Below are 27,271 nucleotides of genomic sequence, written 5' to 3'. Positions count from 1 at the left end.
AGAATTTCTCAGCATGCAATGAGTTTGATACGGTTCATACTTGCAAATTCAACATCGTTAAGGACTCTTACTTTTAAAGTTTGTCCTGGTTCTAAGAGTTTAGATGCACATAGAATTTTAGAAGATTTGTTCCATATGAAAAATTTGGTGCTGGTGCATTCCGGAATATAGAATCCGGATTGCATCAGCACCATGAAAAAAGGGTGTTTAGGGGGTTGTCGGATTATGTAATCCGAAAAAATTATGTAACGCGCCCTATTTTTTGAGCTTTCCGAATTACAAAATCCGGAAAAATCCGTAACTCACGTTGAAAGTCAACAAATAGGGTGAAAAATGATGTTTCCGGATTACATAATCCGGAATACGTTAAACAATTCGAATTTTGTAATCCGGAATGTGATTATATGGAGGATTTCTCTAGTATGACCAATACTTTTTTCCAGAAACAAGCTTTGAATTGCATAAAAAATGGTTGGGATATTTTGTTGGGAAGAATAAATCATTGGAACCCGGTGTTGGAGTACTTATTTCTCTACATAACAATGCTCAAAGTATGAAGTTGACATATCCATAACTCTTGTGATGAATGAGACAAGTAAAGTTTCAATACTCACTTCAAAGTATTAGAATCATGACCTAACAAGTATTTGAAAACTTCATTCAGTGATGATGCCTTTGGAAGAAAGAAATTAAGAAAGACAACTCAGTAATATCATTCATATTATATTTAAAATCTGCAGCACATTGCAGAATATACCTCTCTCCATAAATGTTAAGTGCACCGTTATTTTTAAAATCTGTAGCTTGTACATAACCAATTCCACAGCAATAGAAAGCTTAAAATCAAAAAAAATCTGGAAAAACATCATTCCGGATTATAAAATCCGGAAAACTCCGAGGGTAATTTTGGAAAAAAAATAGGGCGCGCGAGGAAAGGCATAGGGTGGGAAAAGTAATACTCTTTTTTTAAATAAGGAATTTCTAGTACTTGTGGTTTAAAAACTATACCCAGTGAGAAAGTCTCTAATTTTATTTCTATGATCATCGATGGAAGACATCTTTTTCATCATTTGTTGAGTTTACTAGGAGATAAACAAATGAAGTCGTGCATACATTAGCAAAGGTGGTCACGTCATTAAATAGCTCTATATATTTATTGTTTTCCCAACATGTATGCCCTTGTAAAAAAAAGAGTTTATTTTTCTAGTTCTTGGCTATATATATGCAAGGTTGAATGATTAAATTTAAAACTAACTCACCTCATTTCTCATGTATTACTTAATATACAAATATGCGAGTGTGATTAATTTAACGAAGCAGAAATATGGAGTACTTATATGTGTATGATCAAATATTATCTCAGTATACCAGTATTTCCTAACCTTTTTTCAATGTTCACCAATCTAGAAAGTTAACACAAACATACTGAATGCATTAACATTAGGATGCTATATAAAATAACTAGGATTAACATATGAATTATCCACCATTTGTTCTGCTGTCTTACTAGGGATAATATAATCCATAGCCACCATTTAAGGATCAATGAATAATGTTGGAACAGCAACCAGCAACAGCATTATCATCATTCTCTTTCTTATAAAGAGGAGATATTGCACACTCTTTTACCTTGAAATCTGGTCTATAGTTTGGCCAATGGTAATCATCCTCATACCTGCATATCTCAAAAGTGAAGTTGTGAGCACGAGAGAGCATTTGACCGATGCTCGAAGAATCCAAGCAATATTTCCAAAGAAATGTGTGATCATGAGTAATAAATCTTTGTTCACCCTTCCATTTGAAATAGTATCTTATCTGATCATTGCTAGGAAAAATGTGTTTACCATCAGCAGATTCAACAGCAAATCTATAGCTAAAAACACTATATCTTCTTTTTTCGTCATGCATATCCTCAAGTCCCAAAACAACACATAGAGCGAAACCCATGAGCCTATTATCAAATTCACAAATCTATATTCAGAGTCACAGAATGTCCCTCACAACGGTAAGGGAACCAAGAAGGAACTGCACTCCCTGGAAAGCAATAGAACACAGACCTATATGCATCCTGAAGGATCCTCATATATGCATCAGCTGCAAGGTTACTTTGAGCACTTGAGTTTAGTTCTTGACTATTGGTGAAATGAAATTTGAAGATGCCCTGATGACTCTCTTTAGAATCTGATGAACTTTTAGTCCTTGAACTTGACACTCTCCTAATGGACGGACAATCAAATGCCCACAGGTGTTCCAGAAATTGTGGTAGCTGTGGTATACATTGAAGTCTCTTGCAATCAGTTAAATCAAGTGATTTCAAGCTTGAAAGATGAGCAATACTCTCAGGAAGGTTAACAATACCACTTTCATGAAATGACAATTCTCGGAGTGATGACAAGCGACCAATGTCACTTGGGATTTCTGATAACTTGTCATAGCCTGAAAAATCAAGCTTGGAGAGAAGGGTCATGTTACCAATGTTGTTTGGAAGATGCTCGATATCTCTGCATAAGTTAAGACTCAAGGTTTGAAGCCCAACCAAATAGTCCAGCGATGAAGGAAGCTCTTTAATTGCTGCTTTTATTAAGCTAATGTGAGCAAAGTTTTCGGTAGGCTCCAAGATCTCTGGGAAGATCTTCAGCATTGAGCAGCCATGCAAATCAAATTTTGCTAACTTCAGTTTGAAAATGCTGCTGGGAAGAGTTTCAAGTGATTCACAGAAGGTAAGGTCTAATTTGCACAGTTTGCTGAGACTTCCAATGGAAGATGGAATAATCTCAAGCCTTGAACAATTGTACAAGCTCAACTCTTCTAGCCCGACCAAATGGTGTAAGGATGAAGGCAGTTCCTTTATTGCTGTTTCGTCTAAGATGAGAACCATCAAATTTTCCGATGTTTCCTCAATTTCTGGGAACTCTTCCAAATTCGAGCAACCACGGAGGTAAAGTCTTTTGAGAAATTTCAATTTCAAAAGGTCAATTGGAAGGCTTATGAGTGATTCACAGTAAGAGAGATCCAACCAACAAAGCTCATTGAGACTTGGAAATAATGAGGGTGAACCTTCTCTCAATACTTTTAAGTTTAGTAAGTGTATACCTTGGAACAGTAAGTTCTTTTAACTCGTCACAGGCCAGGGGGTCAAAAGTATCCGAGAATTTCTCAAATATGGACCCAGATTGTTGGGCGATGCAGTATTTTATATCCCCAGGCAAAAGGTATCTAAGTATGCTCTCCCGTGGTCTAGTGCGTGAGCAACCATATGATAGATCCCCCTCGTTTGGACTATTGACCGAAAACATCTCAAGGTTGCAACAATTATATGAAACTATTAATCCTGAAGACCTCGAGAGAATATTGCTAGGAATGTTTAAACTCCTAAGCCCAACACAGCCATTTAACCATAAACATTTTAGCCTGCTGAGAAAACCAGACGAGTAAACTTGAACCAACTCTCTGCAATGACTAAGAATTACTTCTTCAATATTTGGACATGTAGATAGGTCTGATATTCCAATCAGTTTTTGGGAACCACTAAGGTCAAGCTTTTTCAAATTCGGTAAATGCTGGCACAAATCAACAGTACATCATTAGGTACTCACAAAAGCTACCGATCACTTCATAAAAAGAATAGCTACTCGCAAATATAATCCCAAATCCATGTATATAATATGAGTTAATTTGCAACTACCAATCACTTAATTAAAAAAAGGAATCACTCAAGATACGAGAAATGGTTGTCCCTGAATTTCTTCATTGAGGTTACTTTATCTATTAATTTTTTTTTTTTTTGGAAAAACTTTATCATTTAATATGAGTATTTATTATTCTCTATAAAAAATTGTTATTTGATCTTTCTTAATGATTTCAGCTTTTTATGCCTGAATATAGAAAACTGTTGTTGATATTGATTTTCCTAAGTTTGTTTGCAAAAGAATAAAGCTGACAATACTTGATCTCTCTCCCAAAGTTGTTTAAGTTGACTGTCACGCATATCAAGTTGAACAAGATTTTCCGGAGAAAAATCCAACGGCAAAGATCTTTGAGGGAAGGCATCCCAACGAAGAAATCGTAAATCACTGGAAGACTATCAAGAAATGATGGAATGTACACTTTTGATTTTTGATTTTCTCTAGATTTATAGAACTGCAGCATTCTCAGATTATGCATCATTTTGAAAGTTTGGGGATTTAGTTGAACTTTTCTGATTTGGCACAGGTCAAGGAATATACACTGCACTACATCCGTCCCCTAAAAGTTAAAGGAAGGACTTATCAACAGAAATAAAAAAATTAAGTTGAAAAGAAATAACAACCAAGTGCTTTCAATATGTGATAAAGACATGAAGTACATATGTATAAAGAAAGACTTAAAGTGAATCATTTAATTGTATGTATTCCTTATCCCTTAGCAGATAGATGTTTCACGGAGAGTATAAAGCAAAATAAGAAACATAAAGGATTTACCTTGTTCTTTCTTAAAACATGATAAACATCCTCATGTTTCCATAATCGATGGCGTTTTCCAGGATCGTTGACACATTGTTGACGAACAATTTCAAGTCCCATTGCCTGTATAAGATCGTGCAGCACAATTTCACCTTTTAGAATAGATATGAGGCCTCGATCAATAAGAATTCTCATTCCAATGGCAGCCAAGAAACCGCAGCTATCTAGAGTTTGTTTGACAGTATTCATGTCATGTCCTCTATAGAAGCAAGCTATGTCAAGAAATATATCCTTCTGCTCATCATCAAGCCCATCATAACTTAATTTCAAGGCACAAAAAATTTCGCCTTCGGGATGCTTTTTCAACTTCTCCAAAGCACTTTCCCATTCTTCTTCTGTTCTATTTTGAAGTGATAAGCCCAAAACTTTGAGAGCTAATGGGATTCCTTTAGCATAATTTAGAACCTTCTCTGATAACCCCATAAAAGCTCCTATGGGATAGTTTTGTTTGAAGGCATTGAAGCTGAATAGTTGTAGAGAATCTTGAAAATTCATCTCATTCACTTCATATATTTCATCAGCCTCTATATTCTTAAGTACTTGCATGTCTCTACTAGTCACAATGATTCTACTTCCCTGCTCAAAGCCACCACGCCCTCCAATTAAATCTTTAAGTTGACCAAAACTGTTCACGTCATCGAGAATAAGGAGAGCCTTTGCCCGTAACTCAGATAAATATTTGCTTTTTATGTGGCGAATTCCAAATCTTTCTATTTCTTCTTGAACTTTTTCAATAAAGCTGCTGGAACTGAACTGAGGTGCCAATTTTTTATATACTGCTCTAGCAATTGTTGTCTTGCCTATTCCTCCAATGCCCCAAATTCCTATGATCCGAACATTGGTTGCCTCAACATTCAAAATGGACATGACTTGTGCAACATGCTTCTGAATTCCAATTAGTCCTTGATCATCACTCAAAGTCAAATGAGAACGGCTCAATTTTCTCCAGATATCTTTTGCAATTTTTTCAACGAGAACGTATTCAAAAAGGCTGGCACATATTAAACAAACAGAAGCATTAGTCTTCAACAAAACAAAGTTATAGAATTTGAATCTGCGGCATCTTTGCTTGCATGTTTGAGTATATAGAATCTGAACTAGGAACTCGTTAATTCAATTAGTAATCCCAACAATGACTCATCTTGAGCAAATTTTGACTCGATAAACATTTCAAAAAGATAAACTATGATTGCAGGATCCGGGTTGTGTGCAGTCCCAACCTTGTGACCGTGCAATCACGCACATTTCAACTGTTGGTTAAATTTGCAGAAAATCAAAATCTGCTTTAAATTCAGTCCGATATTGAACGGATATGCAGCTGTTATACACTGCATCTAATCCAAATATGTTTCTTTAACTTGAAGATTAATTAAAGGACCTAAGGTCAATGTAATAAAGATTGATGACTGGTTTAGAGTTTAGTTGAGCAATATCTGCATAATTGGAAGCAGAAGAAAGAATTACATAAATGAATTGAGTTAATTGGAAGCAGAAGAATGAAAGAAAAAAAAGTCTGATGAGTGAGTGTTTGGACTGAATTAGTGTTTCCCTAAGTGGAGGGGTTGGGTAGCTCAACCAGTTTGAGCTAAAGGATAAGGAGTTGGAGGTCCTAACTCAAATTTAGAGTAATGAGTAAATATTAAAATAACAATTAACTACTAACATATGTTATTGAAAGTGTTTTGAGTGTGCGGTTTGGTTTGGTTCGGGTGGCAAAACAAAAACCGACAACCAAAATGAATCGCGCGGTTGAGTGAAGAAGTGGCACAAACACAACCAAACTAAACACGGTTTTTGCGGTTTTTGTTTGGGTTGGTTCAATTTGTAGTTTTTTATTGGCTTGGTTCAATCCTTATTTTTTCTTCTTTTTCCAATTAACTCAATTCATTCATGTAATTGTTTTTCAATTCGTACAGATATGGAATTGTTTTCAATTCAATTAAAAAAAAAAAAAAAACTAAATTGTACCTCCTAACGCCTTAAAACTAAATCAAACTGCGAACACCCTATCTAAAACTATATAAGAAAAAAATATTTTAAAATAAGTTAATATAGTAATGACATAACCTGTTCTTTGAATCCCATCCCGAGAATCCAGCTACTTGGTTTAGAGCATCTTTCCATTTGTGTAATAATTCTTCCTTAAAGCGTTGCTGGTGTTTAACAAACGCATCAGCATAACTTCCTCTTTGATGCCTAACATTGGAAGGATCCACTTTGTAGAAAATTGGTATCACAAACCTTTCAATATATTTTTGCTTGCATTGGAGGATATGTGTGAGTTCATCCAAACACCAAGTGGAATAAGCGTAGTGTTCTGAAAAAACGATGACATAAACACTTGATTCTTCTATTGCTTTGTGAAGGGACGGTGAAATCTCATCTCCTCTGTTGAGTCTGTCATCAATGAAAGTGTTGATATTTTCACGGCATAAAGCAGCGTAAAGATGACCTGTGAAACTGTTGCGCGTGTCTTCTCCGCGGAAACTGAGGAACACATCGTGCTTTGTTGGAGTTGCAGAAAGAGAGAGAGACATTGTTAGAATGAAACAAATTAAAAAAGGAGTGTTATTGGAGTTTTTGGAACCAAATGTTTGTCTTTTATTTCAACATAAGTTCAACTACCGTCATAAATAGAGACAAGAATACGTCGTAGTAGTAGCATGGTGGTGGCTGTCACTAACCTAACATTTCTGTGACTATTTTTGATACATGTCCATTCTTAATTTCTTCATTTGACTCTTTATTATGTTCAAAATCTTAAGAGAAATGATATTTTGACAACCACTTTTTGACAACTTTCTCTCTCATACTCACATGATGTTGTTATCCTCTCTCTTCCTTTTTCTCTCTCCATTGTTTTTGACCAATAAGAAGTGAGAAAAACAAGGTTGTCAACAAAGTTGTCATCAAATGGATGTCAAAATATCATTACTCAAATCTTAAACAATGCATATCCAAATGAGGAATGTCATAATTATTCTTTTAATTTACTTCTAAATGTATTATTCAAATTTTACATATTGGTCCCTATAATTTTTCAAAAAAAATATTTGCAAGTTGGTGACTATAGTTTTTAGAATTGGAGCATAAATTTTTGCAAATTTGTCTATATATTTGCATATTTTAAAACTAGTCCCTCAACTTTTTTAAATTTCATTAACACCATTCCAAACAAAGCTTTTTTTATTAAGGCTTTGTTTGCGAGTTTGGAGGGAGAGGGGGGAGAGGGTTTGGAAAAAAAGGAAGGAGTAAGTGAAAGAAATATAGGACATTTTGGGGAAACTAAAAAAATTTATTAGAGAAGAGTTTTGGGGGATTTGGGAGGGTTTTATGAATTTTTAAAATTTAATATATGTTGTTATAATATTCTTAAAATAAAAAATCTATTAATCATAAGCATTAATTTATCACTCTCTAAAAAATTACTCTTTCAAAAAATGTGAAAGATTTCTCAATTTTTCCCTATATTTCAGTCCCTCCAAAGTCTTTCATTCCCCTTCTCTCCAAACTCGCAAACAAAGCTAAGGGAAAAATAAAAGACAAGAAAAACAAACTAGATAATTTGCTACCTAAATACCTCAGAGGTATTTGACGACAATATTAGTTGTATTAAGTTTAGCCAACTAGTCATCATGTTCGATACCTTTTCTCAAAGTATAGTGAAGTGGATCAGTCACCAGAGAGAAGAGAGCTTCCTAATGAGATAAAACAAAGTTGCATGGGATAGTATCAATAGTAAGAATCAAAGCTTCCTAAAAATCGGATTTCATGATGATAGACAGATAATCAAGATCCTACACTAGTTGGATACATTTTCAAATAGCCGTCAACGAATTAGAATCTCCGCTACAAGATAAAAAAAAAAACATGAATCCCCTATTAAATATAAAGTAACAAGGTTAAAAGCAAAAAAAAAAAAATCAAATTCAATTCGTCCTTTATTAAAAAAAGATAAACTTTTGAAAAAATATTTCTATCATGTGTTAAAGATGACTTTGAAAAATAATTCAAAATTTTAAACAATACATATAATTCTATTTTAAAACAAGGGTTACATTGTCCTCGCGAGCTTAACCAAGTTGGTAGGGACATTGCATAATTTATGCAGGGGCCGGGGTTCGAACGCCAGACACCTCACTTCTCCACATTTAATTGTGTGAGCTCTAGCCACTACGGTACTAGACCAACAAAAAAATAAGGGTCATGTTAACTTGTGCACTTAGGGCACATGTTAAGTATTTATTATGAAAAATTAATTTCTAACTTCTTAAGAAATAAATAGACACAATTTTCAATGCATAATTTCTATTATAGGTATCATTAACATGTGTCACACAAGTTAGCATTTTCCTTAAAACAAAGATCAAAAGTCGTGACAAAAATCTTTTAAAACCAAAAGTTAATAAAAAAAATTTAAAAGTAGTAAAAACAAAATATTTAAGATATTTATAGAAATTCTTTCAAAAAAACATTTATAGAAACAATAAATTATTTAACGAAAAATGCTATTTAAAGTGAAAATAACATTTCCGACTATTTCACGACACATGTGGCATGTATGCCACGGATCGGACTTGTGTAACATTGTGGCGGGCTATGTCACATGACATAGCCAGTAATATTGCGCCACATGTCACTTCATTTTTTTAAAACCAAAAATCAAATAAAATAATAGAAAGGAACAAAAGTGGAACAAAAGCAAGCAGAACACGTTCGCGCCTCACATTCTTCTTCTTCTTCTCAAAAACAAAACCCCACCACCATCATCATTTGTTTTTCCTCCACCACTGGTCGTCACCGTCAGTCGCCACCGCCTCCGCCGTCATCGACCTGCCATCATAAGGTTTTTTTTTCTTTATCTATTTTTGCTCATATGAATGAGAACAAACCTTAATAAAAATTTAAATTTCAATGAAAGCAAGTAATAGGAACACTTGATTAGGAACAAAACAAACCTTTTTGAACTACTTTCAATTCATTGGGATTTGATTTTAGGAAAGTTAGGGTTTTATTCGAGGATGATACAGAACCCATTGCAATGTTACTTAAACTCTGTTTTTAACTCTGTTTTTTTTTAATGGCTTGACTAATGATGTTGTTGCTGTTGTTGTTGTTGTGAAATAGGAAAAAGGATTGATTGATCCTTGAGAATTTATGTCCTTATCATTCATTCTTTATTAATGTTTTGTATGCACTGTTTGATTGATCACCATGCCATGCTAGACCCTTAGTTCAATTCATACTTCAAAATACCGTGCCATGATAATTTAAGTGTTTTTGTTTCTTACTGTTACATAAACTCTACTTCTTCTTTGTTTAATAGCTTGACTTATGTTGTTCTTGTTGTTCCTTAGATAGTTTAATCAAACATGGCATCTACAAATGTTGATTGGAAGCCAGAGGTTGGAATGGGATTTGATAATATGGAAGAGGCTAAACAATTTTGGCTTGCTTATGGTTTACGTGTGGGCTTCGGAATTAGAGTATGTTTTACAAACAGGAAGAAAGATGGTATTGTAACATCATGTAGGTTCGTTTGTTGTAAGGAAGGGGTGAAGAATACAGGGAACAAAAATGCATATGAAGGAAAAATATGAGATAGCTGATATTAGAACAAATTGCCTTGCAAGAATTACACTTTCACGTTGTAAGAACGGAAAGTTGGTCATCCATGAGTTTCTAGATGAACATAACCATGACCTACAAAATCTAGAGACTACACACATGCTTCGATCACATAGAAAGATAACTGAAGTACAAGCATATGAAATTGATATGGCCAATAACTCTGGATTAAGACAGAAGTCCACATTTCAACTTATGAGCACACATGCAGGGCATAGAGCTAATGTAGGATTTACAGTGAAGGATGTAAGAAACTACATCACTGAAAAAAGAAAAAGAAGTATGGCGTATGGTGAGATTGGATGTCTTTCACAATATTTTCAACGACAATTGTTGGAGAATCTATCCTTCTTCCATGCATATCAGATGGATGTCGAAGAACAAATTACAAATGTGTTTTGGTGTGATGCACGTATGATTTTGGATTACAGGTATTTTGGTGATGTTGTTTCATTAGACACCACATATTGCACCAACCATGCCAATAGACCACTTGCTTTTTTTTTCTGGTTTTAACCATTATAGAGGTTCGATCATTTTTGGTGCAGCACTAATGTATGATGAGACAATTGAGTCATTTAAATGGTTGTTTGATACATTTTTACAAGCACACAACAACAAAAAACCAAAGACGATCTTCACTGACCAAGATCAATCAATGGCAAGTGCACTTGAAAAAGTGATGCCTGAGACTCACCATGGTTTATGCACATGGCACTTGTTACAAAATGGAGTCAAACATCTTGGGAACTTGATGAAGGGAGGAAGTTTTCTGCTTAGAGATATAAAAAAATGCATGTATGATATTGACAATGCATCAGATTTTGAGAAACTTTGGTTTGATTTGATCAACGAATATAATATTTGTGATAAATCTTGGATCAAGACAACTTATGGGCTTAAAAAAAATGGGCGGCGTGTTATATGAAGGAAGTGTTAACACTTGGCATGCGAAGTACACAACTTAGTGAAAGTTTGAATGCTCACTTCAAGTCTTGTATGCAACCAAATGTGGATATCCTAGAATTCTTCAATCATTTCGAAAGAGTTGTTGATGAGAAGAGAGCAAAAGAATTGAGTTGTGTGTATGAATCCTCACATAAGCTTGCAAGGTTGAAATATGAAACTTCACCAATACTAACCCAAATGGGAAAAGTATACACACACACTGTCTTTGAATTGTTTCAAGATGAGTTTAAGTCATTCTTAGCTTTATCTGTACCAATTAGACGTGAAACTGACTCTATTTGCCAATATGTCATCACTAAGGAAAAACACGAAGGATCTTGGAGAGTATCATTTAATCGTGTCTCAACTTCCATTGCTTGTAGTTGTAGGAAGTTTGAGACATTTGGCATACTTTGTTCACATGCATTAAAGATCTTTGAATTGAATGATCTTAAGGTAATGCCTGATATGTATATCTTAAGAAGGTGGACAAGGGAAGCCCGTTATGGCATTGTGCAAGATTTTATGGGAAATGAGGTTGAAGGAGATCCTAAGTTGTTAAGAAATCGAATGTACAGACAAGTTGTCTCTAAGTTCATTAGAGCAGCGGCTGAAGCATCAAATGATGAAGAAAGCCTCAAGTTTGTTGATAACAGTGTAGATGACATGCTAAAGAAAATGATGGAATCTCGCGCACAAGCTATGGATAAGAACGGTGAAAACGGTGCTCGTCCGGCAATTATGAGTTCTGATCCTATGCAAGCAAAGGGATTCAAGAATTGATCCGGCTCAAAAAGAACCAAGTGACTTAAAAGTTGCCTTGAAAAGCAGCATAGTCAAGCTACATCTAGCCGCGCTCCACCTAAACAAAGAAGTGCACATGTATGGCTATCTAGTAAGGTGTTTATGTTGGCCCAGTTTTGTGTTAATAATATGGCTAAAGAATTAATAAAATTAGCTTATTTTAATTTTACATAATTATTTTATATGGGGTTTTCGGGTGTGAGGCTTGTGTATGTGTGTAGTCTGTTACATGTATACTCCAGCATCACTGTTCGATTGCAATTGTTAGGTGGGGTTATTTGATTGTTTCTGGTATTAATTAAAGAAACTGCGTTTATGCGCTTCTGCGTTAATACGTTGCAGCATTTCTGGTTTTTTTTTACTTGCGTTTCTGGCAGAAATTGTGTTTCTGCATTAATAATGTATTGCAGTATGCGTTTATGCATTTATAGTATTGCGTTTCGGCATTTATGCATCTCTGCGTTAATGCGTTGCAGCGTTTCTGGTTTTTTTTACCTGCGTTTAATTGCGTTTCTGCATTAATGTGTTGCAGCGTTTCTGGTTTTTTTTTACCTGCGTTTAAGTGCGTTTCTGCATTAATGTGTTGCAGCGTTTCAGGTTTTTTTTGCCTGCATTTATGGGTTGCGGTTTTAGATTTTTTTTTGTTTATGGTAAGTTAAGTGGTTCTGTAATTGCTTGCCTCTGCCGTGAGTCTTATTTTCTTTGTTTTGGATACTTGTTTGGATTCTTATGTAATCTTCTGCTATTTTTTTCAGATTCACTGTGACTAATAATTGATCAGGTCATAGTGTGACTAATAATTTTTTTTTCTTTTCATATTCTTTTGCTATTTTATATTGTTTTAGTTAAAGTGTTAACCTATAAAAAAATATAAAGTGTGCGAACTATATTATCCCAAAGAATTGCATTCTTTGTTGCTTTCTACATTCACAGGTTACAATTGTTATTAGCAGTGCTTGTAGCAATTGCCTAAGCCTCAATTTGCACTTCAAACCAGAACACTCCATTAACACACCAAAAATCCGATACTGCAATTTAACACTTCAAACCAGAATCCGATACCGCATTTAACATTTCAAACCAGAATCCCTAAGCCTCAATTTGCACTTCAAACCAGAATACTCCATTAACACACCAAAAATCCGATACTGCAATTTAACACTTCAAACCAGAATCTGATACCGCAATTTGCACCACCAAGCTTTCTTGAAAGACTAGCAGCACACACTGCAACCATATACTCCATTAACACACCAAAAACCACATCTTCAAACCAATATCCGATGCCGCAATTTTAACACTTCAAACCAGAATTCGATGCCGCAATTTACACATCTCACACAGGTCACAATCACTCCTCCACCGAGCCAACACAAAGTCTTGGATTCACATAACAAGTATTTTCTTTATCTGTAATTATTTCATAACAAGTAGAAACATTGTTTTGAAATTCAGTTCCAAATAAATTCTCTGAGATAATAACCCTCAATCTCCAATCAATTTCAAATAAATTCAACAAATTTGAAAAGAAAACACAGCTACACAATACAATACTGAACCCTTTGACAGAACAGTGGACAATCCACCAGTTCATGAAAAACGACGGTGGCCTGTGCATAGATGATTCCGGCAGCGGAGGGAGGCGGCGACGAAGGAAGGAGGCGGCGAGTGGTGGAGAAGTGAAGGCGGCCTATGCACAAATGATTGTGGGTGGGGTAGCACAGGGAGAAGTGAGAAGTGAGTGAAGGCGTTCTGTTTTGAAGAAGAAGAAGATTATTGTGCGAAGGCGTTCTGTTTTTATTCCTTTCTATTATTTTATTTGATTTTTGGTTTTAAAAAATGAAGTGACACGTGGCGCAATATTACTGGCTATGTCATGTGACATAGCCCGCCACAATGTTACACAAGTCCGATCCGTATGGCACCCCCCAATGATATCTGCTCAAAGCTGTTTTTTGATTGGCTTTTCCCATTCTTGATAATTATTGTTGCTATGAATAGCATGGCTGTTATTTACTCCCTCCGGTCCTATTTATAAGAAAAAGTTGGGTCAATAAAAGTTGATGTATTTAGACTAAATTTTTAACCATATACATTAACTTTTGTTGACCAAACTTTCTCTTATAAATAGGAAAGTAGGGAGTAACTTGCTAAAAAAAATATTGTTTAACACGTTTTAAAATCCGAATTGAGTGGCTGGCTCTCTGTTGTGTATAGTACACCCTCTGGTCACTATTATAAGCAAAAAACTACATTTTAAATTCATTTATTAAATGATGTATATGGTTTATAATAAAGACCACATACATTATTTAATGAATGAATCTAAAAAGTAGTCTTTTGTTTATAATAGTGACCGGAGGGTGTACGTAGTAGTACTTGTATTGTAGGACGACTTGACTTTTACTTTACCGATCGAAAGTCAAGTAGAGAGAGAAAGAGACGTAAGAAGAAGGAGAAGAATAAGAATAAACATGGCAAAGGCAAATTAAAAGATCCATGAAAGAGAAGAAACAAATTTGGTTGTAACAACAATGTTGGGATTAAGATCAACTTCTTCTTCTCAAACTCCAAAGCATTATGATGTGTTCTCGAGCTTCCGAGGAGAGGACACACGTGACAACTTCATCAGTCATCTTTACGCTGAACTGCAAAGGAAGAAGATTCAAACATTCATAGATTATGAACTTTGTAGAGGCGATGAGATTTCTCCAGCACTATACAAAGCAATTGATGAATCAATGATTTATGTTGTTGTTTTGTCTGAGAACTACGCTTCTTCCACGTGGTGTTTGGATGAACTCAAACATATCCTCCAATGCAAACAAAAATATAGTGAAAGGCATGTGATACCAGTTTTCTATAAGGTGAATCCATCAGATGTGAGGAATCAAAGAAAGAGTTATGCAGAAGCTTTTATTAAGCATCAACAACGATTTAAGGATGATCAAGTGAATGCATGGAAGAAAGCTCTAACCCAAATTGCTGCTCTCTCTGGCTGGGACTCACAAGCAACCAGGTCGCTATCATATAGACCTGTTTTTATACCGTCCGTTATTATTATCATTATTTGTTTTTTGAAAATTACACTTAGCGGGCAACAAGCTGTGCGCTAAGCCTTTTTAGACGGCGAAATCAATCCCCGTAAACATAAGACAAGAAGATTTAGGTTTTAAGAGAGGGAAATTTGACAATTAATGAGATTTGGCGTGGAAGAGAGGGTATTTTTGAGCCCAAATTCAATTCACGCCTTCCTAATTTTTGGAAACCGCCATCTCCTCAATCTAAAAAGTCGCCAGTTCCTAAAGGTTGCTGCCGTTGCCTGAACTGTCGTACAAACCAACGCAATACACCTGAACTTTACAAGCAATGGCGGTTGGGATTTGGGACCAAACCGCCGCATGCAAGTGTCACCATTTTGGTTTTTCTTGTAGAGTTATATTAGTAGCCATGTTCGTATTTTCTTTCACTGTTGTTTGAACCCCGGTTCTTTTAATTCCATCAACTAACTCCCTGACCCTTAACTCAAACAAGTTGAACTACGATCAACTTTTTTTAATTGTCTGTGACCTATTCCTGGGGTTAAAATAATTATGCAGGTCATATGTAGTTTAACTGTGTCTACTGCTATGCTTTTGAAGAGAGTAATACTTCAATCTTCATTTTATAAATTCGAACACGGTAAATTCACTCCAACTAATATGGAACCTTGTTGAAAGATATTGTGTTTAGTAACTTCTTCAGGTTAGTTTTTATAGGTTGAAGACTAACGCTTCTTTTTTTTAAATTATGTGACAGGCCAGAACACACACTTATTGAAGACATTGTGAAAGATATTTTAATAAAATTAAAATTGAATTGTTCTTTCTTAAATGATTATCAAGAAATGATTGGAATTGATAATCATATTGAACAAATACAATCATTGTTGCACATTGAGTCTCGGAGTGTTAGAATTGTAGGAATTTGGGGTATGGGAGGAATAGGGAAAACAACAATTGCTAGTGCAATATATCGCAAATTGGCAACCCAATTCAGTTGTAGCAGCATCATCCTAAATGTTCAACAAGAAATAGAGAGATTTGGACTGCACCATATACAAAGCAAATATAGATTTGAGCTTCTGGGAGAAAACAACACATCCTCTGGATTAAGTCTTTCATTTGATCAAAGGCTCAAATGGACTAAGGCTCTCCTTGTTCTTGATGATGTTAACAATTCGGATCAACTTACAGATTTAATTCTTGATGATGTTAACAATCCTCTGGGTTTTTTACTTTGCGGTAGACCAAAGGAAGCATGGGAAAGTCAGTTACAAAAGCTGGATAAGCTTCCTGAGAATGACATTTTCAAAGTGCTAAAATTAAGTTATGTAGGACTTGATGAAGAACAGAAGGAGATATTTCTTGATATAGCTTGTTTCTATAGAGGACATTTGGAGAATGTTGTTTTACAAACACTGGATAGCTGTGGTTTCTCTACCCTAATTGGAATAGAGGTTCTCAAAGATAGAGGCCTTATATCTAATTTGGAAGGTGGGATTGTTATGCATGATCTAATACAGGAAATGGGGCATGAAATTGTCCTTCAACAATGTGTCAATGATCCTGGAAAACGCAGTCGACTATGAAAGCATAGAGAAATTTATAAAGTTTTAAGAAACAACAAGGTGTTCATTCTTATATGTCCTTCAAATCTCACTTGATAAGTCATCCAATCTCATGTATTTACTTTCTATTTGTCTACATGATCCTGCAACAACTTTTTTATTTCTATTTGTCTCTAATTCATTGTGTATACTTTCAGGGGACGGACGCAATCAGGTGTATATTGTTGGACATATGCAAGATAGAAAAGGTTCAACTGCAAGCTGAAACATTCAAAAAGATGGACAATCTTAGAATGATGTTATTCTATAAGCCTTATGGCGTTTCGAAAGAGTCAAATGTGATCCTTCCTGCATTTCTAGAAAGTCTTCCGGATGATTTAAAGTTTCTTCGTTGGGATGGATTCCCTCAAATGTCTTTGCCAGAGGATTTTTTCCCCGACAATCTGGTTAAACTTTATATGCCCCATAGCCATCTTAAACAACTTTGGCAGAGAGATAAGGTATGTCAAGCTTTATATCATGTTCCTTTGCACGTTGTTTTGAAAATTAAATCATATTAAAAAGATTTTTTTTTAAAAAAACAAAACAATATTCATGTAAATAAATTTGAAAAAGTTAAAACCGTTTTTAATAATTATACAATTTGGATTCAAACTATCCGAAAAAAGTAAACTGATAGAATCACTTTTCCGCCTTATATCCAAACATAAATCAATCTCATTCAACTCACTTTTAATTGAAATCAACTTCTTTTTTTCAAGTAGTCCAATGATTAGAAATTCACCTTAAGATGAATAAATGGAAATCCGAGATTTGAACCCCGACCGGCGACCCCTGCATGTATAATGCAATGTTCCCATCAACTGAGTTAAACTCGCGGGGACACCAAAATCGGTTCTTTTTTTTAAGGTTATTGATACCAAAATCAATTCTAATCACCGCAAAATCAAACGTATAACTTTTCTTAATTCTTTTTAGGGGACTAAATTTTCTTTATGTTAATCATTTATTTACACCACAAAAGGAAAATCAATCATTTATTTATTTATTTTATTCCAGGGTTTACCAAATCTGAAAACACTTGACCTTTGTGGTTCTCAGAACCTGATTCAGATACCAGACCTAGGTCAATGCCCAAATATTGAAGAAGTAATTCTTAGTCACTGCACAAAGTTGAGTAAAGTCTACTCTTCTAGTTTTCTGTCCAAGCTCAAGTGTTTATGGTTAAATGGTTGTATTAGCCTTAAGAGTGTACACATTCCTAGCAATATTCTCCGGACAACTTCTGGGTTAATAGTACTCCATGGTTGTTCCAGTCTTGACATGTTTGTAGTAGGTAATGAAAAAATGAGGGTTCAACGTGCCACACCATATGACATCAACATGTCCAGAAAGAAGCGTCTCAGGATTGTAGCAATAGCACAAAACCAATCATTACCGCCTCTCGAGTCAAATACTTTTGAACCCCTAGATTGTGTTGAGTTAAATAAAGAACCAAAAGATAATATAGAATTACTGAGCCTAGAAGTTTTGAGAGAAGGGTCACCCTTGTTATTCCCAAGTCTTAACGAGCTTTGTTGGTTAGATCTCTCTTACTGTGATTCTCTCTTGAGCCTTCCAACTGAAATCTTCAAATTAAAATTTCTAAAAAGACTTTACCTCCTTGGTTGCTTAAATTTGGAGAAGATCCCTGAAATTAAGGAGACTGTAGAAAGTTTAGCGGTGCTCATCTTAAACGACACAGCAATCAAGGAACTACCTTCATCGTTGCAGCATTTGGTTGGACTTGAAGAATTGAGCTTTTGTTACTGTCGAGATCTCGAGACTATTCCATCTTCCATTGGAAGTCTTAGCAAACTCAGCAAGTTAGACCTTACCTACTGTGAGTCACTTGAAACTTTTCCTAGCAGCATTTTCAAATTGAAGTTGAAAAGGCTTGATTTGCATGGTTGCTCAATGCTGCAGAGCTTCCCAGATATCTTGGAGCCTGCAGAAACTTTTGTTCACATTAGCTTAACAAAAACAGCAATTAAGGAACTGCCTTCATCTTTGGAGTATTTGGTTGGACTTTGAACCTTGTGCCTGAAGTTATGCAGTGATCTGGTGTCACTTCCAAACAGCATTGTTAATCTAAACTATCTATCTGAGATTGATTGTTCTGGCTGTTGCAGTTTAACAGAAATCCCAAACAACATTGGTAGTTTGTCCTCATTGTGGAAACTTTCACTTCAAGAAAGCAATGTTGTGAACCTTCCTGAGAGCGTAGCTAACCCTCAAGTTTAAAATCACTTGATTTAAGTTTTTGCAAAAGGCTTGAATGTATCCCACAACTTCCATCGTCTCTAAATCAATTGTTGGCGTATGATTGCCCGTCTGTTGGAAGAATGATGCCAAATTCAAGGTTGGAATTATCGGCAATTTCCGACAACGATATCTTCATATTCCATTTCACCAATAGTCAAGAACTGGATGAAACTGTTTGCAGTAATATCTGGGCTGAAGCATTTCTTAGGATCACCACGGGTGCATATAGGTCTCTGTTCTTCTGTTTTCCTGGGAGTGCAGTTCCTGGTCGGTTCCCTTATCGTTGTACAGGAAGTTTGGTAACCATGGAAAAAGATTCTGTAGATTGTCCCAATAATTACAGGCTTGTTGGTTTTGCTCCGTGTGTGGTTTTGGGATGTGTAGATATGGTAATTGATAACATCATTTGCAAATTAACATTTGAATCTGATGGTGGCACACACAGTCTTCCTATTTCTAACTTTGGCAATAATTACTATTTCTATGGGAAGGGTCGAGACATGTTATTCATCCAAGATCACACATTCATATGGACATATCCATTGCACTTTCGAAGCATTGACAACAGAGTCTTTGATGCCCAGAAATGTACTTTTGAGTTCAGTGAAGTCTGTGAAGACAATTGTCTCTCATATCTTAAATCGGATGTCATGGTGAAAGAGTCTGGAGTATGCCCTTTTTATACAATATGAAATCATGATAATTGTGGTAATAGTTTGAGACTTTTAAATAATGACATTGAAGAATTGAGTGGGAGCAATGCTGCATAATAATAAGTTTTCTATGCAAACAAACAAAAGAAGATGGGTGGTTGCAGGTATATAATATGTTATAAATATCAAAGTTCTAATTCTCATTTTTTTACGTTTTAAATTTCATAAGTACTTTGAACACCTTATAGGTTATTTCATGGGTTCCTTTGCAACAAGATATCCAAGTTACCATAAGACAAGGTATGACATTTTGAATATTGGCATATATTGATTTTCTCTGATTTTGCATGGCTCCAATTTCTTTAATTTGTTTGATACATTTTGGCTACAATAATTTTTAAGCATCATTTGAATCGGTAAAATTATTACATCCTGTGTAAAGCCTAATATTCCCATTTTTTACAACAGCATTTTGAGTTTTGAATGATTGTTGTTATAAACGTATCTTGTATTAATCATTGAATTAGTTCTGTGCAAGTTGTAAAACCAAAAAACTTTTTAGTCAGTCATCCTGGAAGTTGTAACAGCTAACTATAACAACTAACAAGTTATTTCTTATCGATCTCATCAATTCAGTTAACTTTGCAACCTTGTGTTTAACTTCTGTATCGATTGTTTTGGACAAATTGATAACAGGTGATTATTTGCATTTCAGGCATTTCAAATTCATTTGGATTTTGTTCAAGCAACTGTGTCATTTTCTTTATCCATGCCCTGATTGGCCAGCTTGTATGCACTTCATGGAGAACATCGAGTCATCACCGAGGCTGATCATTTTATTTCAGGTCATGACTTATATCATATATATAAGGTAGGCATGCTGTGGTTAGTTCGGTGTTAATTGTGGTTTGATAGTTACTAATTTGAAGACCATTTTAATTTTGTAATGTAATTCTAGAATATAGCTCAAAGCCGTGAAGATTTATTGAGTTGTGGAATGGAACACAGAGAGTATAAGAAGAACTCCTTTTAAGCTTTCTTCCTTCTTGTCCAAATAAATGTATATATTATGAAACGTATTTGAAGTGAATCTCAGTAACATGTCTGTTTCTTTTTCTCCATCCTTAACCTTCTACATGTAGGTAAAAATTTAAAATCATGGTGAATAGCCTAAGACATGACAGCCCTTGCAAGAGTATGATCTTCCATGTTGGTTTGTCTTTGAGAAAAACTAACCAAAATATTTGCACTATTTGATGGCATATGAACCAAATTGATATAGGTCCTCCTCTGACTAAAATATGATGGCATACACAACTAGCTGTAAGTCTAGCTCAAACCAAGTGGTGTAAACTTTTACAATACTACATCTATCATCTGTAAGGAAGCATCCTACACTGGTTAAACCAGAATGGATGAAAAGTAGTGTTCACATTACAATATGGCATTGAAACCAACCTCTTGGAGGCTTTTCCCATGCACTGTGTGCATTCTGAGAAAAAGTGGACTTATTCCTCATGATTCTGCTTTCGCTGATAAATCATCGATCTTTCTCTACTTCATTAAGTATGAATTCAATTTACCTCCAAAATTAATTCTAGCTTAAGATCGAGATTTGAAACTTTTGCCTCTAAAATTGAACTTTAGCATCAAATTTATTGTTAAATTCACTTTATTTAAGAGATTAGCATGGTTTTAAAAACCTCTTTGTTAAGAAAATTATCCATCTCCGGAAGTTATTTTCGGACGAAATTTGTCTGATAGTATACTTCTGGACAACTTGTTTAAAATAACATTTTTTCTGTAATTTGGTAAAAGTAGATAAAAATATTTAGAAGTAAACTTTTAGAGGATAGGTCCATTAGAACCCATAAAAGTAGCCAGTGTTACCCCCACCAATACTTCCCAACAACAACCGAATTTTTCATGCAAAAGTAGCCACTGTTCTATCCATTTTCAACTAGGCTTCTTGCTGACTTGGTGGGAAATGGGAAAAGGGAATGTGAAATCCACACTCCAATAGACATACTTGTTGCAAATTGCAATGCATTTTGCCACATGGTGGCTGGTACTTTTAGAGGAGGAACTCAATGTTGAAGGGTGGTTGGTTGCACACAAGAACTGGAAGATAAGCGTTGCATTAAGTTAACATGACAACGAAACTGCTTCTTCTCTCTATGTATGGAAAATCGGTTGGCCAAGGCATTCAATGAGAAAGTTAAATTAATAATAACATGCCTTTAATCAATTAGAGGTGAATACTCTGCCTACAGTTTTATTTGGTACATTCAATCATACCAAGTCACATGATTGTAACTTTTTAATTTTACTATATCAATTAATTCTAATGGTCGGATCATTAGAAATGTTTGATTTTTATCGTAATCACTTCTAAAGTCGCACCATCAATAGTAATGATATGATGAAAGTGTAAAACTTCTTACATTAACAAGGCATGGAAATTAAACATTTTTATGTGTAATTATTTGTAAATGAATATAAATTTTGAATTAGTTTTGTCTTTTTTTTTGTTGCTAATATTAAACTAGTTTGTCATGTGAGTACTAATATCCACACCTTTTATGAGTAGAAAAAAAAATATACTCCTAAATCGGATTTCTCCTTCGTCTTCTTTCAATTTTGTTAATTTATCCTTCTTATGTCATTGTGTGACGCTATCAAAACGACTTATATTAAAATACAGAGGGAGCTTTGTGTTTATATATGACTCTTTTGATAAAAATTAAAGTTGAGATCATCTTCATTAGCTGACACTTCTAATATTTGAAGAGAGATAGACTCATAAAATAAAATAATAATAATTTAAATATCATTTTATTCCATGAGTATGTGATCTCTAAATGCAATGGAAGTGTCTATTAAATTTTGAGAATCTTGACCCTGAGAATTAAGAAAAATTGTGTTTATATTAAAATTTGTCAACAATGCAAATTCTTTTTCCAATGTTATCCTTCAATTATTAAGAGAGAGAGTGAGAGGGATAAATGATATTTTAAATCTCTTCATTTAATTAGGGATATTTTTGTAAAAAAAAAAAAAAAAAACTAATTAATGCCCATTGATATTTGAAGAGGATCTTAGAAAAAAGGGATAGCAAATTTTGCAAGAGTCTTATAAAATAAGGTCGGAGGTAGTAATATCTGAAATGTAATATAAGTAAATCAATAATCGAAAATTTGATGCATGTAGACTAAGGATGAGGGAGTATGTCCTCATACTATTATACACTGCAAACTCCCTCCAAATTGAAATATAAGCAAAAGTGATAGTTGAAAAGTATCAGTATGTGGTTAAAATTAGTCCATATACATTAAATTGTCACCTATCTTTTTGTTTATATTTCATTCTGAATGGAGTATTGTATAATATTATACACTTTGTCTCACTAATTGTAGTTTGACTTTCATATATGTCAATGCACAACTTTGACACTAATTGTATGATATTTTGAAAATATTGATCAAAACGAATTGAACAACGTTTTATTTACTAGTATTGTTTACCTTTATATATTAGTAAAAATATAAATAAATAACTTAACAATTGAGTTTAAATGGTTAATAAAATTCATGAAAGACGAATTATTTCCAAATGGTTAACAAAAAATATATATGATTAAAATATACTCATAGTAAAACTTCTTCCTTCAAAAAATACACATAGGACATAGTAAACGGAATGAGTAGTGCGTAGTATGTTGTTGATTGGGGGACCCCCCATATATATAGCGATTGAAAAACTAAGAAAAATTATGGCTTCAGGTATTCGAGTCTATATGTTAGTCAGTCGTTGTCTTGACCAAAAAAAAAAAGTGAAGGGAAACGACCATGGCAACAGACACGGATCTACATCTACATCTACCAACAAATAGGGGCCAAATCTTTTGTACTAAATTATAAGTATTGCTTTCTATGTTCCTGTCTTTCATTTTTCCCTAATTAGAAGACTTGTATAGAATATTTGATTCTCCCTAAATATGAAATCATTTTTAAAATTATAAATACATATATTACTATTTTCTCCAAATATTTTGTATCTCTTTAATACTATCAAATTATCTTGATATATGAAACTATTATAAATATTTCTTTTCTTATAAAATTTGAAAACTTAATTAAATAATATATTATAATTTATGTGCATGTATGTAGTAATAGTTAGTGTATATATATATATAGTAGTGTATATTCGTCATGTATATGGAAAAAAAGAATATAGTAGTAGTTAGTATGATGGTTTACATTTTTATTTTTGACGTTGATGTTGATTGGGGAGTGGGGTGGGGGTTGTAATATACTCCTACATATATGCACGTTATAGGAACCAATACTAACACATAGGCTTGTTTGATTTCAATTTCAAAGGAGTATAGTAGTAGTAAAGTAATCACATATACACACTTTCAAATGGCTGGCAATAGCAACGAACACAGACTAAGCCTTGAACCTGAGAAACAGATCCTTCTCAATAACCACATTGAGGAGCATTTCACCGCCGGTGACATAGTCCGTGACCTCATTATCGGTGCCTCTGACGGACTCACTGTTCCATTCGCCCTCGCTGCCGGTCTCTCTGGCGCCAATGTCGCCTCTTCCGTCATTCTCACTGCAGGCATAGCTGAAGTTGCTGCAGGCTCCATCTCCATGGGGCTCGGAGGGTATTTATCTTACATTTTTAGTTCAAAAAGTTTTACACTTTCAACAAATAAATATACTAAAATAATATATTAGAAGTAATTATGATTAAAGTTAGAACATGTTTTTAATGAATTTCACAACATTCAATTGTGCTCACAATTTTTTACTATCATGAATTGAAACTAACGTTGCATTATGTCTATTGTGCAGTTATTTGGCAGCAAAAAGTGAAGCTGATCATTACAATAGAGAATTGAAAAGGGAGCAAGAAGAAATCATTGCCGTACCAGAAACTGGTTCGCACTATTTATTTATTAAAATGATTTTCTTTGTCAAAAAAAAATTATTAAAATGATTTTCGATTTTTTAATAATTTTTTTCTTGTTGAGAAAAATAAAATAGAAGCGGCTGAGGTGGCAGAAATATTGGCTGAATATGGAATAAAGCCACATGAATATGGACCTGTTGTCGATGCACTCACAAAGAATCCTCAAGCATGGGTTGATTTTATGATGAAGTAAGTTAAACATTTGAAAGTTGAAACCCCTCCAAAAAGAAAGTTAAACATTTGAAAATGATATTCTAATGATGATCGATACATATCACAGCATATAAATCATACAAGAATATGCTTATAAAAAAAAAAATCATATAAGAATATGTCTTCAAGATGAAAAAAGGGAATGAATATTTGGTAAAGTGATGCTTAGACTTAGACACATCGAGTAAGATTATATTGACCAGATGAGAAGTGGAACTCTGGATAAGTTGGCCATGAATAAGTGAGAAATCAAGGTTCGAACATCGACCTCTCTATATATAACACGATGTCATCATTAACTGAGTTAAGTTCGCGAGACTTTTTTATTTATATTTTATAATTAATAATGTAATAATTGCAAATTGGACTTTAATCTTTGATTCAATAATTTATATATATGTTAATTGTTAATTAAGGATAATCCATGATATGTGATTATGCATCGATTGGAACACGTTGGTTTCATACATGTATAATACAAGAGTGTTGTCATTCATGCGAGAGAAAACATGACGAACTTATCACGATTAATTTGGAACCGTTGGATTTGGCCTTTAGTTGAGCACATGGATAACCAACAAATAAAGATGTGGAGAAGGGTATCACTTTGTATTGTCGTAAAACTCTCGCGAGCAAGTTTCTTGCTGAATATATCATTATCCATAATACAATGGAACAGGTCGTCGTTGACCTGCAAAACGAACTCGATTGATTCCTGCTTAATACTTAACTAAATGTGAAGATTTTTTTTTTTGAAGGAACTAAATGTGAAGATATGTAGCATGCTTTGTTTGTAAGTGAGAAAATAGAAGAAGCCCGATATATTTCAAAAATAACATTGAGGGAAATTGCATGTAATAAAAATTTGGATTTCACAAATCCAAAAAATAAAACATTTTTTAGTATGTTGTTCTTATAATATCAAGCAACTAAATCCCTCAAAGAAATTTTTAACATCATTGCTTGTTCTTGGAGTCACATTTTTTAACAGAATTGTTTATTCAAGTGTACCTTTTGTTTAAATAACTTTCTTGGAGAAGAGGAAAGAATATATTATTTTATGAGTGCTTTAACAATTTCCTTACTCGATGGCCGGCATGGCAGATTTGAGCTGGGACTAGAGAAGCCAGATCCAAGAAGAGCATTGTATAGTGCAATGACAATTGCTATTGCTTACGTATTGGGTGGAATTGTTCCTCTCATTCCTTACATGTTCATTCCAAATGCATCAGAGGCTGTTCTTGTTTCAGTGGTGGTTACATTGATTGCTTTGCTTATCTTTGGCTTTGTCAAGGGATGCGTCACCGGCAACAAACCTATCAAAAGTGCTTTCGAAACTGCTCTCATCGGCGCCATTGCATCCGCAGCCGCTTTTGGTTTGGCAAAGGCTTTCAGTATTTGATGGCAACGAAGGCTAGCTAGCTATTTCAGAACTATTTACTTGTGGTCGCAACAATTTTCATTCTCTTGCCACATTGTTATGAGCAACTACATTTTATCTATTTAAATAAAAAGTATTAATTAGATGCAACTTCTTTTTAGTTTCATACTTTTCAAATTCAAACGTAATTGATATTTTGATAGAGCAGGGGATATGCATAATTGGGGGCAACATGCAACCTATATGATTAGAGTATATTTATTAAGAGTAGTTTCTAACGACATTCATTCTAATACTTTTTGTTCAACACTTCTATTTTATGGAAGAAATGCATGTGGGTCTTACTCTTTTAAAAATAGAGTCCACCATTTTGAAACTAAGCCCCGCATAAATTGATGGGACTCACGTGCATTTTGTAACATCCTAAATTTTTAATGTTTTTTGTTTAAACATTTTTCAATTGTATTATTTGTTTGATGTTTGAGTTCATATATCAATAAATTTTTTGGCGCAATCTTACCCAAAAAAAAAATATATGTAATGAACTTGTTTAAGATAATTCGAGCTAGTAGAATTTGTTTTTACAAAACAAATTTGATTTTTGGGATTCAAAAATCTATTGAAGTGTAAAATATTGATTTTCCTATTATAGAAATCGATTTATCATGTTGTACTTGTACATATTTTTACTCGAAGAAATCGATTTTCATTGTCGCCAATAATTAATTTTGTAAGTCTCTTTACAAAAATAGTATGTCGTATTTTTTGCAAAATTTGAGTCCAAATTTGAATTCGAAACTGTCTTTTGAGAAACATAAACCTTGACTACAAAAGAAACTTCAACAACTTCGCTAACTTTGATATGAGACTAGGGCTGGAGATGAATCAAGTCAAACTCGTCTGAGTTTGGCTCGATTCGATAAGAATTAGTTCGGCTCGAATTCGAAACGAACTTATTTTTTAGCTCGAGTTCGACTCATTTAACATTCTCGATCAATTCGATTTGACTCGTTAGATTCATCTCAAATCATAAAATTCAAAAATCAAACCCATTAAGCTCAAAATAAATATTTAATACTCCCTCCGGTCACTACCGGTAACTATTATAAGCAAAAAAACTACTCCCTCCGTTTCAAAATGAGTGTCGCTTTAGCCAAAAAAAATTGTTTCAAAATGAGTGTCGCTTTCAGTTTCCAATGCAATAATAACTTTTTCTTTTCAATTGTACCCTCCAATTAATACT

At 34.2% G+C, this 27,271-nt stretch overlaps 2 protein-coding genes and 3 pseudogenes across 3 annotated transcripts; 4 read left to right on the top strand and 1 right to left on the bottom strand.

Annotated features, from left to right (window-relative positions):
* Nucleotides 1–1,303: 1,303 nt before the first annotated feature.
* LOC146934696 (TMV resistance protein N-like) lies at nt 1,304–7,039 on the bottom strand (annotated as a pseudogene).
* Nucleotides 7,040–9,874: 2,835 nt separating this feature from the next.
* LOC146934695 (protein FAR1-RELATED SEQUENCE 5-like) lies at nt 9,875–11,098 on the top strand (annotated as a pseudogene).
* Nucleotides 11,099–11,276: 178 nt separating this feature from the next.
* Nucleotides 11,277–11,861, top strand: LOC146934694 (protein FAR1-RELATED SEQUENCE 7-like). The gene has a single exon (XM_085707934.1). The coding sequence runs from the start codon at nt 11,277–11,279 to the stop codon at nt 11,859–11,861; it is 585 nt and encodes a 194-aa protein (XP_085564060.1).
* A 2,463-nt stretch (nt 11,862–14,324) lies between these two features.
* On the top strand, nt 14,325–20,567 carry LOC146934693 (disease resistance protein RPS6-like; annotated as a pseudogene). Its single transcript, XR_015007847.1, has 6 exons — nt 14,325–14,901; nt 15,681–16,551; nt 16,689–16,991; nt 17,551–19,612; nt 19,697–19,748; nt 20,164–20,567. The product of XR_015007847.1 is annotated as a disease resistance protein RPS6-like (transcript).
* Nucleotides 20,568–23,731: 3,164 nt separating this feature from the next.
* Nucleotides 23,732–26,178, top strand: LOC146934692 (vacuolar iron transporter 1-like). Its single transcript, XM_085708441.1, has 4 exons — nt 23,732–24,126; nt 24,317–24,402; nt 24,509–24,623; nt 25,752–26,178. The coding sequence occupies exons 1-4, from the start codon at nt 23,876–23,878 to the stop codon at nt 26,047–26,049; spliced, it is 750 nt and encodes a 249-aa protein (XP_085564567.1). The 5' UTR covers nt 23,732–23,875; the 3' UTR covers nt 26,050–26,178.
* The last annotated feature ends 1,093 nt before the right edge of the window (nt 26,179–27,271 follow it).

This window comes from Medicago sativa, chromosome 4 (genome assembly GCF_051527215.1).
Source record: "Medicago sativa cultivar Bolivia chromosome 4, Bolivia_mono, whole genome shotgun sequence".
In the NCBI taxonomy this organism is placed as follows: domain Eukaryota; kingdom Viridiplantae; phylum Streptophyta; class Magnoliopsida; order Fabales; family Fabaceae; genus Medicago; species Medicago sativa.
This window is presented reverse-complemented; position numbering and strand designations above follow the sequence as displayed.

Coding starts and splice junctions, on each gene's coding strand:
- LOC146934694 (XM_085707934.1), top strand. CDS start 11,277: ATGGGAAAAGTATACACACACACTGTCTTTGAATTGTTTCAAGATGAG.
- LOC146934692 (XM_085708441.1), top strand. CDS start 23,876: ATGGCTGGCAATAGCAACGAACACAGACTAAGCCTTGAACCTGAGAAA. Junction 24,403..24,508: donor CATTGCCGTACCAGAAACTG/GTTCGCACTATT, acceptor AAAATAAAATAG/AAGCGGCTGAGGTGGCAGAA. Junction 24,624..25,751: donor TGGGTTGATTTTATGATGAA/GTAAGTTAAACA, acceptor CCGGCATGGCAG/ATTTGAGCTGGGACTAGAGA.